The sequence below is a fragment of the Staurois parvus genome, unplaced genomic scaffold (genome assembly GCF_062004578.1).
Source record: "Staurois parvus isolate SC_StPar_1 unplaced genomic scaffold, SC_StPar_1.0 ptg002891l, whole genome shotgun sequence".
NCBI classification, from domain to species: Eukaryota; Metazoa; Chordata; class Amphibia; order Anura; family Ranidae; genus Staurois; species Staurois parvus.
Window position 1 is genome coordinate 94,335 of NW_028320687.1, and position 11,891 is coordinate 106,225.

General features: G+C 40.6%; 1 protein-coding gene across 1 annotated transcript in view; it reads left to right on the plus strand.

Annotated features, from left to right (window-relative positions):
* The window catches only part of LOC149428962 (uncharacterized), a 41,364-nt gene extending 40,285 nt beyond the window's left edge, over window positions 1-1,079 (plus strand). Inside the window, exon 4 of the mRNA XM_089666895.1 lies at window positions 1,068-1,079. Within this exon, the coding sequence (XP_089523021.1) occupies window positions 1,068-1,079 (12 nt within the window). The remainder of the gene's footprint in view (window positions 1-1,067) is intronic.
* Window positions 1,080-11,891: the final 10,812 nt, after the last annotated feature.

Below are 11,891 nucleotides of genomic sequence, written 5' to 3' on the forward strand. Positions count from 1 at the left end.
ATATATATATGGATTTGATGCAAAGTATATGTAGTAGTATATATATAGAGTAGGGTACAGTGTATAAATATTCAAAACAGAAGTGAAATCCCCCTGTGCTTAATGGAAACCTATATAACAAAAAGCAGCTGACACCCTATCCTATACCTATAGGTGTGACATAAAAATAAAATATATAAATGTTGTAGCGTTAAAGACCATCAATCTATGAACAAATAACGTGTAAAATAATAAAATACAGTACATAAATGAATAAATAAGTGATAGATCCTCCAGGGATCTAAACCATATAGATAAGTGTCACAAATTGTGATAATGGTGAATACATCAACTAGGTCCCAAAAATTGGACCCAAATATAATGTGAATAACACGTCACACGTGACTTCCTCAGGATTGCGCCATTGGTGTAGAATTCAATCTGAATTGCTTCACCAATGATTATTAGAATATATTAGGATGTATTCCCAGGAAGATTAGTTGATCATTTGTTTTGTTTTTTTATGTTCCATCTGATTTTAGTATTTAATTTTGATAATATATATATTTTTATATGATTATTTATGATTTTAGTAGGATAATGTGATTTGTGTAATTTTATGTAAATATTTGGTATGGGTGTCACTATATGAGATATATATAAATACATAAATACACCGTGTTCCAAATTATTATGCAAATGATATTTTTCTCATTTCCCTAAATAATTGATGTAAATATCAGTCGGCATAATTCTCATGTTACAACTATAAGAGTACAATTCACATTTTATTGAACAAACCTCCTAATGATAACAGGATTTTTGTTCCAAATTATTACGCACAGGAAGTTTCAAAACACTTTATAGGTTGTAAAGAACTGAAAATTGTCATTTGTTGTGTTTGCAGCATATTTACTGAAATCAAAAGCTATTTCAATCAAACTTTTAACAACATTTTACTTTGTAAACATTTGAAGCGGTCACGTTACATTGTAACATAGGAGCCCTTATCTGATAGCAGATCACAAGTCTCGCATCCATTGAACTTGGGAGTTTTTGGACAGTTTCTGCTGGAATTTGTTTTCCAGATGTCAGATTAGCCTCCCAGAGCTGCTGTTTGGATGTAAACTGCCTCCCACCCTCATAGATCTTTTGCTTGAGGATGCTCCAAAGGTTCTCAATAGGATTGAGGTCAGAGGAGGATGGAGGCCACACCATGACTTTCTCTCCTTTTATCCCCATAGCAGCCATTGATGCAGAGGTATTCTTTGCAGCATGAGATGGTGCATTGTCATGCATGAAGATGATTTTATTACGGAAAGCATAGTTCTTCCTTCTGTACCAGGGAAGAAAGTGGTCAGTCATAAACTCCACATACTTTGCAGAGGTCATCTTTACACCTTCGGGGACCCTAAAGGGGCCGACCAGCTCTGTTCCCATGATTCCGGCCCAAAATATGACTCCACCACCACCTTGCTGACGTCGCAGCCTTGTTGGAACAGGGTGGCCGTCCACCAGCCATCCACTACTCCATCCATCTGGACCATCCAGCGTTGCACGGCACTCATCAGGGAACAGGACTGTTTGAAAATTAGTCTTCATGTATTTTTCTGCCCAATGCAGCCATTTCTGCTTGTGACCATTGGTTAGTGGTGGCCGAATAGAAGGTTTATGCACAGTTGCAAGACTCTGGAGGACTCTACACCTTGATGTCCGTGGGACTCCAGAGGCACCAGCAGCTTCACATATCTGTTTGCTGCTATGTAATGGGATTTTAGCAGCTGCTCTCTTGATCCGATGCCTGGATCTGGCAGAAATCTTCCTCAATGTGCCTTTATCTGCACCAACCCGTCTGTGCTCTGAATCAGCCACAAATCTCTTAATAGTGCGATGATCACGCTTAAGTTTTCGTGAAATATCGAATGTTTTCATACCTCGTCCAAGGCATCGAACTATTTCACTCTTTTCGGCAGCAGAGAGATCCTTTTTCTTCCCCATATTTCTTGAAAATGGTGCTCTGCTTAATAATGTGGAACGCCCTCCTTTAGTAGTTTTTCCTTAACTTGGGCTCACCGGCCAATCTAATTATCACAGGTGTCCCAGATTGTTTTCAGTGATCAAAAGAGTATATAGTAGAGTAGTATTATTCTCAGTATATAGTTGAGAGGTATTATTCTGAGTACTTAGTATATAGTAGAGTAGTATATTTCTGAGTATATAGTAGAGTAGTATTATTATGAGTATATAGTAGAGTGGTATTATACTCAGTATAAAGTAGAGAGGTATTATTCTGAGTACTTAGTATACAGTAGAGGAGTATTACTCTGAGTACTTAGTATATAGTAGAGGAGTATTATTCTGAGTATAGAGGAGTATTATTCTGAGTACTTAGTATACAGTAGAGTATTATTATTCTGAGTATAGAGGAGTATTATTCTGAGTACTTAGTATATAGTAGAGGAGTATTATTCTGCATATAGAGGAGTATTATTCTGAGTACTTTGTATACAGTAGAGGAGTATTATTCTGAGTATAGAGGAGTAATATTCTGAGTATAGAGGAGTATTGTTCTGAGTACTTAGTATATAGTAGAGGAGTATTATTCTGAGTATAGAGGAGTAGTATTCTGAGTACTTTGTATACAGTAGAGGAGTATTATTCTGAGTATAGAGGAATAATATTCTGAGTACTTTGTATACAGTAGAGGAGTAATATTCTGAGTATAGAGGAATAATATTCTGAGTACTTTGTATACAGTAGAGGAGTATTATTCTGAGTACTTAGTATATAGTAGAGGAGTATTATTCTGAGTATAGAATATTATTCTGAGTATAGAGGAGTATTACTCTGAGTACTTAGTATATAGTAGAGTATTATTATTCTGAGTATAGAGTGGTATTTTTTTGAGTACTTAGTATATAGTAGAGGAGTATTATTCTGAGTATAGAGGAGTATTATTCTGAGTACTAAGTATATAGTAGAGGAGTATTATTCTAAGTATAGAGGAGTAATATTCTGAGTACTTTGTATACAGTAGAGGAGTATTACTCTTAGTATAGAAGAGTAATATTCTGAGTATAGAGGAGTATTATTCTGAGTACTTAGTATATAGTAGAGGAGTATTATTCTGAGTATAGAGGAGTAATATTCTGAGTATAGAGGAGTATTATTCTGAGTACTTAGTATATAGTAGAGGAGTATTATTCTAAGTATAGAGGAGTAATATTCTGAGTACTTTGTATACAGTAGAGGAGTATTACTCTTAGTATAGAAGAGTAATATTCTGAGTATAGAGGAGTATTATTCTGAGTACTTAGTATATAGTAGAGGAGTATTATTCTGAGTATAGAGGAGTAATATTCTGAGTACTTTGTATACAGTAGAGGAGTATTATTCTGAGTATAAAGGAGTATTATTCTGAGTGCTTAGTATATAGTAGAGGAGTATTATTCTGAGCATAGAGGAGTATTATTCTGAGTACTTTTTATACAGTAGAGGAGTATTATTCTGAGTATAGAGTATTATTCTGAGTACTTAGTATACAGTAGAGGAGTAATATTCTGAGTATAGAGGAGTAATATTCTGAGTATAGAGGAGTAATATTCTGAGTATAGAGGAGTATTATCCTGAGTACTTAGTATATAGTAGAGGAGTAATATTCTGAGTATAGAGGAGTAATATTCTGAGTATAGAGTATTATTCTGAGTATAGAGTATTATTCTGAGTATAGAGTATTATTCTGAGTACTTAGTATATAGTAGAGGAGTAATATTCTGAGTATAGAGGAGTAATATTCTGAGTATAGAGGAGTATTATTCTGAGTACTTAGTATATAGTAGAGGAGTATTATTCTGAGTATAGAGGAGTATTATTCTGAGTATTATTCTGAGTACTTAGTATATAGTACAGGAGTATTATTCTGAGTATAAAGGAGTATTATTCTGAGTACTTAGTATATAGTAGAGGAGTATTATTCTGAGTATAGAGGAGTATTATTCTGAGTATAGAGGAGCATTATTCTGAGTACTTAGTATATAGTAGAGGGGTATTATTCTGAGTATAGAGGAGTAATTCTGAGTACTTTGTATACAGTAGAGGAATATTACTCTTAGTATAGAGGAGTATTATTCTGAGTATAGAGGAGTATTATTCTGAGTATTCTGAGTACTTAGTATATAGTAGAGGAGTATTATTCTGAGTATAGAGGAGTATTATTCTGAGTATAGAGGAGTATTATTCTGAGTACTTAGTATATAGTAGAGGAGTATTATTCTGAGTATAGAGGAGTATTATTCTGAGTATAGAGGAGTATTATTCTGAGTACTTAGTATATAGTAGAGGAGTAATATTCTGAGTATAGAGGAGTAATATTCTGAGTATAGAGGAGTATTATTCTGAGTACTTAGTATATAGTAGAGGAGTAATATTCTGAGTATAGAGGAGTATTATTCTGAGTATAGAGGAGTATTATTCTGAGTACTTAGTATATAGTAGAGGAGTAATATTCTGAGTATAGAGGAGTAATATTCTGAGTATAGAGGAGTATTATTCTGAGTACTTAGTATATAGTAGAGGAGTATTATTCTGAGTATAGAGGAGTATTATTCTGAGTATTATTCTGAGTACTTAGTATATAGTACAGGAGTATTATTCTGAGTATAAAGGAGTATTATTCTGAGTACTTAGTATATAGTAGAGGAGTATTATTCTGAGTATAGAGGAGTATTATTCTGAGTATAGAGGAGCATTATTCTGAGTACTTAGTATATAGTAGAGGGGTATTATTCTGAGTATAGAGGAGTAATTCTGAGTACTTTGTATACAGTAGAGGAATATTACTCTTAGTATAGAGGAGTATTATTCTGAGTATAGAGGAGTATTATTCTGAGTATTCTGAGTACTTAGTATATAGTAGAGGAGTATTATTCTGAGTATAGAGGAGTATTATTCTGAGTACTTAGTATATAGTAGAGGAGTATTATTCTGAGTATAGAGGAGTATTATTCTGAGTATAGAGGAGTATTATTCTGAGTACTTAGTATATAGTAGAGGAGTAATATTCTGAGTATAGAGGAGTAATATTCTGAGTATAGAGGAGTATTATTCTGAGTACTTAGTATATAGTAGAGGAGTAATATTCTGAGTATAGAGGAGTATTATTCTGAGTATAGAGGAGTATTATTCTGAGTACTTAGTATATAGTAGAGGAGTAATATTCTGAGTATAGAGGAGTAATATTCTGAGTATAGAGGAGTATTATTCTGAGTACTTAGTATATAGTAGAGGAGTATTATTCTGAGTACTTAGTATATAGTAGAGGAGTAATATTCTGAGTATAGAGGAGTATTATTCTGAGTATAGAGGAGTATTATTCTGAGTACTTAGTATATAGTAGAGGAGTATTATTCTGAGTATAGAGGAGTATTATTCTGAGTATAGAGGAGTATTATTCTGAGTACTTAGTATATAGTAGAGGAGTATTATTCTGAGTATTATTCTGAGTACTTAGTATATAGTAGAGGAGTATTATTCTGAGTACTTAGTATATAGTAGAGGAGTATTATTCTGAGTATTATTCTGAGTACTTAGTATATAGTAGAGGAGTATTATTCTGAGTACTTAGTATATAGTAGAGTAGTAATATTCTGAGTATAGAGGAGTATTATTCTGAGTACTTAGTATATATTGTCCAGCACACAGACAGCCATGCAGACACGTGACTCCATGTTGCTCACTTCCCCTTTCCCCGCGCAGCCACGCCCCTTCCCCCGCCGTGCCGTCCCCTCTCCCGCCTCTCGGGGCGGTGTCGTGACGTCAGCGCGCTGGTGACGTCACAAAAGGAACTGGCAGAGCGGCGTTTCGGGGCCAGCTGGGAGCCCGGACAGAGTGAGCGTTACCCGCCCGGGTCACAGAGACACCCGCACCGCGACCGGCCCCAGGGACACGTCTGAGGTTAGCGAGGCCCGGCTGTGACCTCAGAACAGCCTGCCAAGCAGGAGGCGGAATCCGGGGCCCTCGTCAGCCTCCATCCGGGCCACTGAGGAGGTCACTCCACCCACAGGGCCCCATTGCGTCCCCAGCGAGGGGAGAGAGCCTGGGGGGGCCACCCTGGCCGCAGCCTCCACGTCCCCTGACTCGTAGAGCCCCCAGCTGGTCCCAGGAGCTGACACTCTGCTACACAAAGGATCTGGAACTTGGTGGTCTGTTGTTGGCCCTCATAGGAGGCTGGGCCCAAGGGCTAACACTCTACTACACCCGAAACTGACATCTACAGACTGTGGGTAGCTGACCGGGCCCTGCGACAACCTATACAGAGCCCTAAAGGGCCCACATGGGCCGCTAGTCCCAAGAGCTAGCACTCCACTGCGGCAGAGACAAAGATCAGAGCGCCCACAGACTGTGGTTGGTGTGCTGGGCCTTACATAACTTTATACGGGGCCCCAAGGTGGCTGCTTGTCCCAAGAGCTAGTACTCATCAACTGGGGGAGGGGTGACCAAGGATCTCCCCCCTGCTGACCACTAAGAGGTTCTCTGGGACCTGCTAATGCAACTCCCACAGGAAGCTGGACCCAAGAGCTGACACTTGGCTGAGGCAGAAGAACTTCACTTTTATCGGGACTCGGAGCCGGGCCTGAGCTGTGGAGGAGACAAAACTTGGAGACCCCGCAGGAACTTGGTCCCAAGAGCTGACACTACGGAGACAGGGTCCCCAAAACACCAAAGCACTGGACTCTCTGACTGGGCCCTAAACCCCCCTCCCCCCTTCCCCCACCACTAGGCCACCATGGCCCAGCAACAGATGACCAGCTCACAGAAAGCCCTGATGCTGGAGCTCAAGTCCCTACAGGAGGAGCCGGTGGAGGGGTTCCGCATCACGCTGGTGGACGAAAGCGACCTCTACAACTGGGAGGTGGCCATCTTCGGGCCCCCCAACACGCTCTATGAAGGAGGGTACTTCAAAGTGAGTATTGGGATGGAGGTCAGGTACAGTATTCAGTGTCTGCACATCCTGAGGGCATCATGTGTAACTTGGGATTGGTTGGCGAAGGGGTTCCTCAAAAGGAGAGGGAAGGGGTGTGGGGTTCCTCAAACGGAAGGGAGGGGGGCTTCCTCAACAGATGAAGGAAGGAATGGAGGAAATCTTTAATGGGGGAACAGGGGGTTCCTTGAGGGTGGCAGGACAGTGATCCCTGAAAAAAATGAAGGGGTGCTCTTCAAAAGAAGGAAGTGATGGGGGGACTAGGAGGTTCTTTGAGGGTGAAGAATGGAGGTTCCTAAAAGATGAAGGAAGGGATGAAGGTTCCTCAAAAGGGGGAGGGGATTCCTCAGAAGAATTAAGAGATGGAGGATCCTTAGTAGAAGGGTGGGGGGGGGGTTCCCCAAATGAAGGAACAGGGAGATCCTTAATGGGGGGGGGGCTAAGTGGGTTCTTTGAGGGTGGCAGGGCTGGGCTCCTCAAAAGGAGAAGGAAGGGATGAGGGGATCTTTAATGGTGGGGGGAGCAGGGGGTTCTTTGAGGGTGGCAGGACGGGCGTTCCTGAAAAAATAAAGGAACGGGCTCGTCAAAAGGCGGCGGCGATGGGGTGACCATGAGGTTCTGGAGGATGAAGGAATGGGGATTCGGGTTCCTCAAAAGGAGGAAGAGGGTTACCTCAGAAGAATGAAGAGATGGAGGATCCTCAGTAGAAGGAAGGGATGGGGGGGGGGGGTTCCCCAAAAGTTGAAGAGACAGGAAGATCCTTAATAGGGGGGACACGTGCGTGTGCTAAGTGGGCTCTTTGAGGGTGGCAGGGCTGGGGCTCCTCAAAAGGAGAAGGCAGGGATGAGGGGAATCTTTAATGGTGGGGCAACAGGGGGTTCTTTGAGGGTGGCAGGATAGGTGTTCCTGAAAAATAAAGGGTCGGGGGTTCGTCAAAAGAAGGAATCGATGGGGGGACCATGAGGTTCTTGAGGCTTAAGGAAGGGATGGGGGTCCTTCAAAGGAGAAGACAGGGATGGAGGGGATCCTTAATCGGGGGGGCCATGGGTTTTTTCTAGGGTGGCAGGATGAGGGTTCCCTAAACTTGCCTTAAAGAGGACCTTCATTCCACCAGTGCAAATTGAAGTCGTCGTCTCTCCTGCTTTTGGTGCTTTATGCTGCAGTCATGTACTTTCCAGTGTGGTCATCTATGGCGTCCTTTAATAGGACCTTCACCCTACTAATGCAAATTTCCGTGTATTCCAAGAGGACCTTCACCCCCCCCCCCCCCCCATGTCCATTTTAGTCTCTTTAGATCTTTATTCTGAAATATCATACTTACAAGCCCAGGGCATCCTGTGCTGTCCTTCTGTGGCCAAGTCTTGCCTCATGCCGCCATCTTTATTTTTATGTCACTGAGAGTCCACTGTCTATTCCCCCCCCCCCCCTTCTCGTCTCATGGTATCCGCTCTCTCATCATAAAAATGGTTGGGATTACGAGGTTGCCTATCTCAGGAGGCATTACTTTCCACCATTCATAGTCGGAGCCCAATCTGCACATGTGAGATCTGGTGCCGCCTCGGTTTTGTTCCCCCATTCTATGCCTGGGACTGTCATACGACTTTCATGTATTTTATCTTTGTGAACTCTCAGTTTAAAAAAAGAAAAATGTAAACCGCGTGACGCGCTCAAACCGCGTACTAAACCATTCTCGTGTCAGTGGGCTCGCTTTCTTAAGCCTGCTTTTGCTTGTTTTAATGCACCACAACACATGGTAGAGCACCACTGTTTTGTGGTGTGCTGCCTTTCCAAAAAAAAAAAAGCCACCCGCTTTTATGGGGCGTTCGCATACACCGTGTTAATGTGTCGCAAATGCCGCCGTAGCCTTAAACTTGGAAACCTGATCGTGTTTTCATACAAATTTCAGAGCGATGCTGTGATGCCAGAATGCTGAATCAAATTAGGAAAAAAGTGTGAAAGCTGCGTGAATCTTGGGTGAAAACATATTTCGGGTAGGGGTACTGTATGTATTCACGGTTTATAAATTTCCAGGAATTTTGAATTTTTTTGGTTTATAAATTTCCAGGAATTTGAATTTATGGGTTTATAAATTTCCAGGAATTTGAATTTTTGGGTTTATAAATTTCCAGGAATTTGAACTTTTGGGTTTTATAAACTTCCAGGAATTTGAACTTTTGGGTTTATAAATTTCCAGGAATTTGAACTTTTGGGTTTTATAAATTTCCAGGAATTTGAACTTTTGGGTTTTATAAACTTCCAGGAATTTGAACTTTTGGGTTTTATAAACTTCCAGGAATTTGAACTTTTGGGTTTTATAAACTTCCAGGAATTTGAACTTTTGGGTTTATAAATTTCCAGGAATTTGAACTTTTGGGTTTTATAAACTTCCAGGAATTTGAACTTTTGGGTTTATAAATTTCCAGGAATTTGAATTTTTGGGTTTCATAAACTTCCAGGAATTTGAATTTTTGGGTTTCATAAACTTCCAGGAATTTGAACTTTTGGGTTTCATAAACTTCCAGAAATTTGACTTTTTTTTTTTCTTTTAAACGGGATCACGGGCGATAAAAGCAGCAGAGTTTGTGTTTCTACAGCTTGCAGTGTAAATGGAGTTTATGGCTGGATATGATCGCCATTCTGATTTCTGTTGCTGCGTGAGGTCTATATAGGAGTGTATCCTATGGCTGAGGGCCGTGTCTCCCTTTTCCTCCTTGTGTGGTTGTTTTTTTGTGTTTAATAAATATACTAGGTTTAAAGAAAAGAAAAACAAAATAAATAAAAAGCTAATATACAACTACGGTATCCCAAACAAGGGCAGCACAGTGGCTTAGTGGTTGGCACTTCTGCCTTGCAGTAATTGAGTCTTGGGTTCGTTTCCCAACCATGGAGTTTGCATGTTCTCCCTGTGGGTTTCCTCCTAGTACTCCGGTTTCCTCCCACACTCCAAAGACATGCTGGTAGGTTAATTGGCTCCTGTCTAAATTGTCCTAGTTTCATCCCTGGCCATGCGGGATCTCCTCCATGGTGGGGGTTGGGGAAAGACCTGGCAACCTACCCTGTAAAAATAATTGCTAAGAGAATTCGTGGAAAGTTGCTTTCGTGTGACGGTCCATGCAATCGCCAAGGGTCAGATATGACTGGGGGATAGTAAGATCCCAAACAAACTAAAAAAAAAATTTTTTGTAAAAAATATATTTTTAAATTTTAAAAAAATTATATAAAAATAAGCCCTCTAGCGTTCAGGTCTAACTTTCACCTTTGAAAGTGTCACTTAATACAATAATACCCCAATATGCTGATCACAATACAACTATCAGTGTGAAAAAATATAATAAATATAAAGATCATCCAAATTGTAGGTAAAAATAATCATAAAAAAAACCCCAATTCACTAGTGCCCAAAATTGGTCATTCCAAACTCCAGTAAGGAAAATTCCCCTGATCTTTGATGACTAGCCTTCTTATTGGCTCCCAAAGGAAATGTGAACCTCCCAAAAAAAAAAAACTAATAGTGTAGTAACTTTATAAATAAACAATTTAATACCAAGAAGAACTTTATGCATTGTGCAACTTCAAAAAAAAACAACAAATCAAACGTGGTATAAAAGTCAACACAGTGTAGCAACTGTGATTGTGCGTCACTCTGAGTAACATTATCCAAGTGACCATTTAGGTGTAGACTTCTACAGTGTAAGGTATGAATCCCCCTACCGAAACAACAATCAAAAATCGCCTTATTAACGTATGGGGGGTATACACCAAGCGCCAATGAAATCCTTCCAAGCCTGAGTAACACTTTTATGATGTCATCAGCAACCTTCTCCTCCTATGTCATCATGGTTCTTTAGGAAGTACTCCATAGTACCCATGCTCCAACAGATATATAGATAGTATATAAAAAGGATATCGTGTAATTCTGTATGGGATTCTTAAAATAATACTTTAATAAATGCTTACATTTGCACAATATAAAATTCACCTTATTCCCATGCCTTCAGACCTCTTGTATTATATATATATATTTTTTTCACACTGATAGTTGTATTGCGATCAGCATATTGGGGGGTATTATAAAAAAAAAAAAAAAAAAAAAAGCTCCAACGTATCTTGACTTGTAATCTGTGCCGAATTATGTTCCTGTGCCTTTGAAAATTTGACTCCCATAACTTTTTGTAACAGGGTGACAACGCTGCATGCAGGAGCGTGATCTCCCCATAGGCCGTGCGTCTGTTACTTTCTAAAACATCATGGGCCTATGTACAAGGCATTGATATGTCCCATCAATGGCAGTGATCACCTCCCTAAGGATATGGGACTTGTAGTCTGTGCCGTATTCTGTTCCTGTGCCTTTTGAAAATTGGACTCCCATAACTTCCTGTAACAGGGTGACAACACTGCATGCACCACCGTGCTCTCCCCGTATCGCTGTGATCTCCCCATATCTCCGTGCTCCTGTTGCATGCTAAAACATCATGGGCCTATGTACAAGGCATTGATATGTCCATCAATGGCAGTGATGACCTACTAAGGATATGGGACTTGTAGTCTGTGCCGTATTCTGTTCCTGTGCCTTTGAAAATTGGACTCCCATAACTTCCTGTAACAGGGTGACAACACTGCATACAGCAGCGTGCTCTCCCCGCATCGCCGTGCTCTCCCCGCATCGCCGTGCTCTCCCCGCATCGCCGTGCTCTCCCCGCATCGCCGTGCTCTCCCCGCATCGCCGTGCTCTCCCCGCATCGCCGTGCTCCTGTTGCATGCTAAAACATCATGGGCCTATGTACAAGGCATTGATATGTCCGTCAATGGCAGTGATCACCTCCCTAAGGACATGGGACTTGTAGTCCTGTGCCGTATTCTGTTCCTGTGCCTTTAAATATTGGACTCCCTTAACTTCCTGTAACAGGGTGACAACACTGCATGCAGCAGCCTG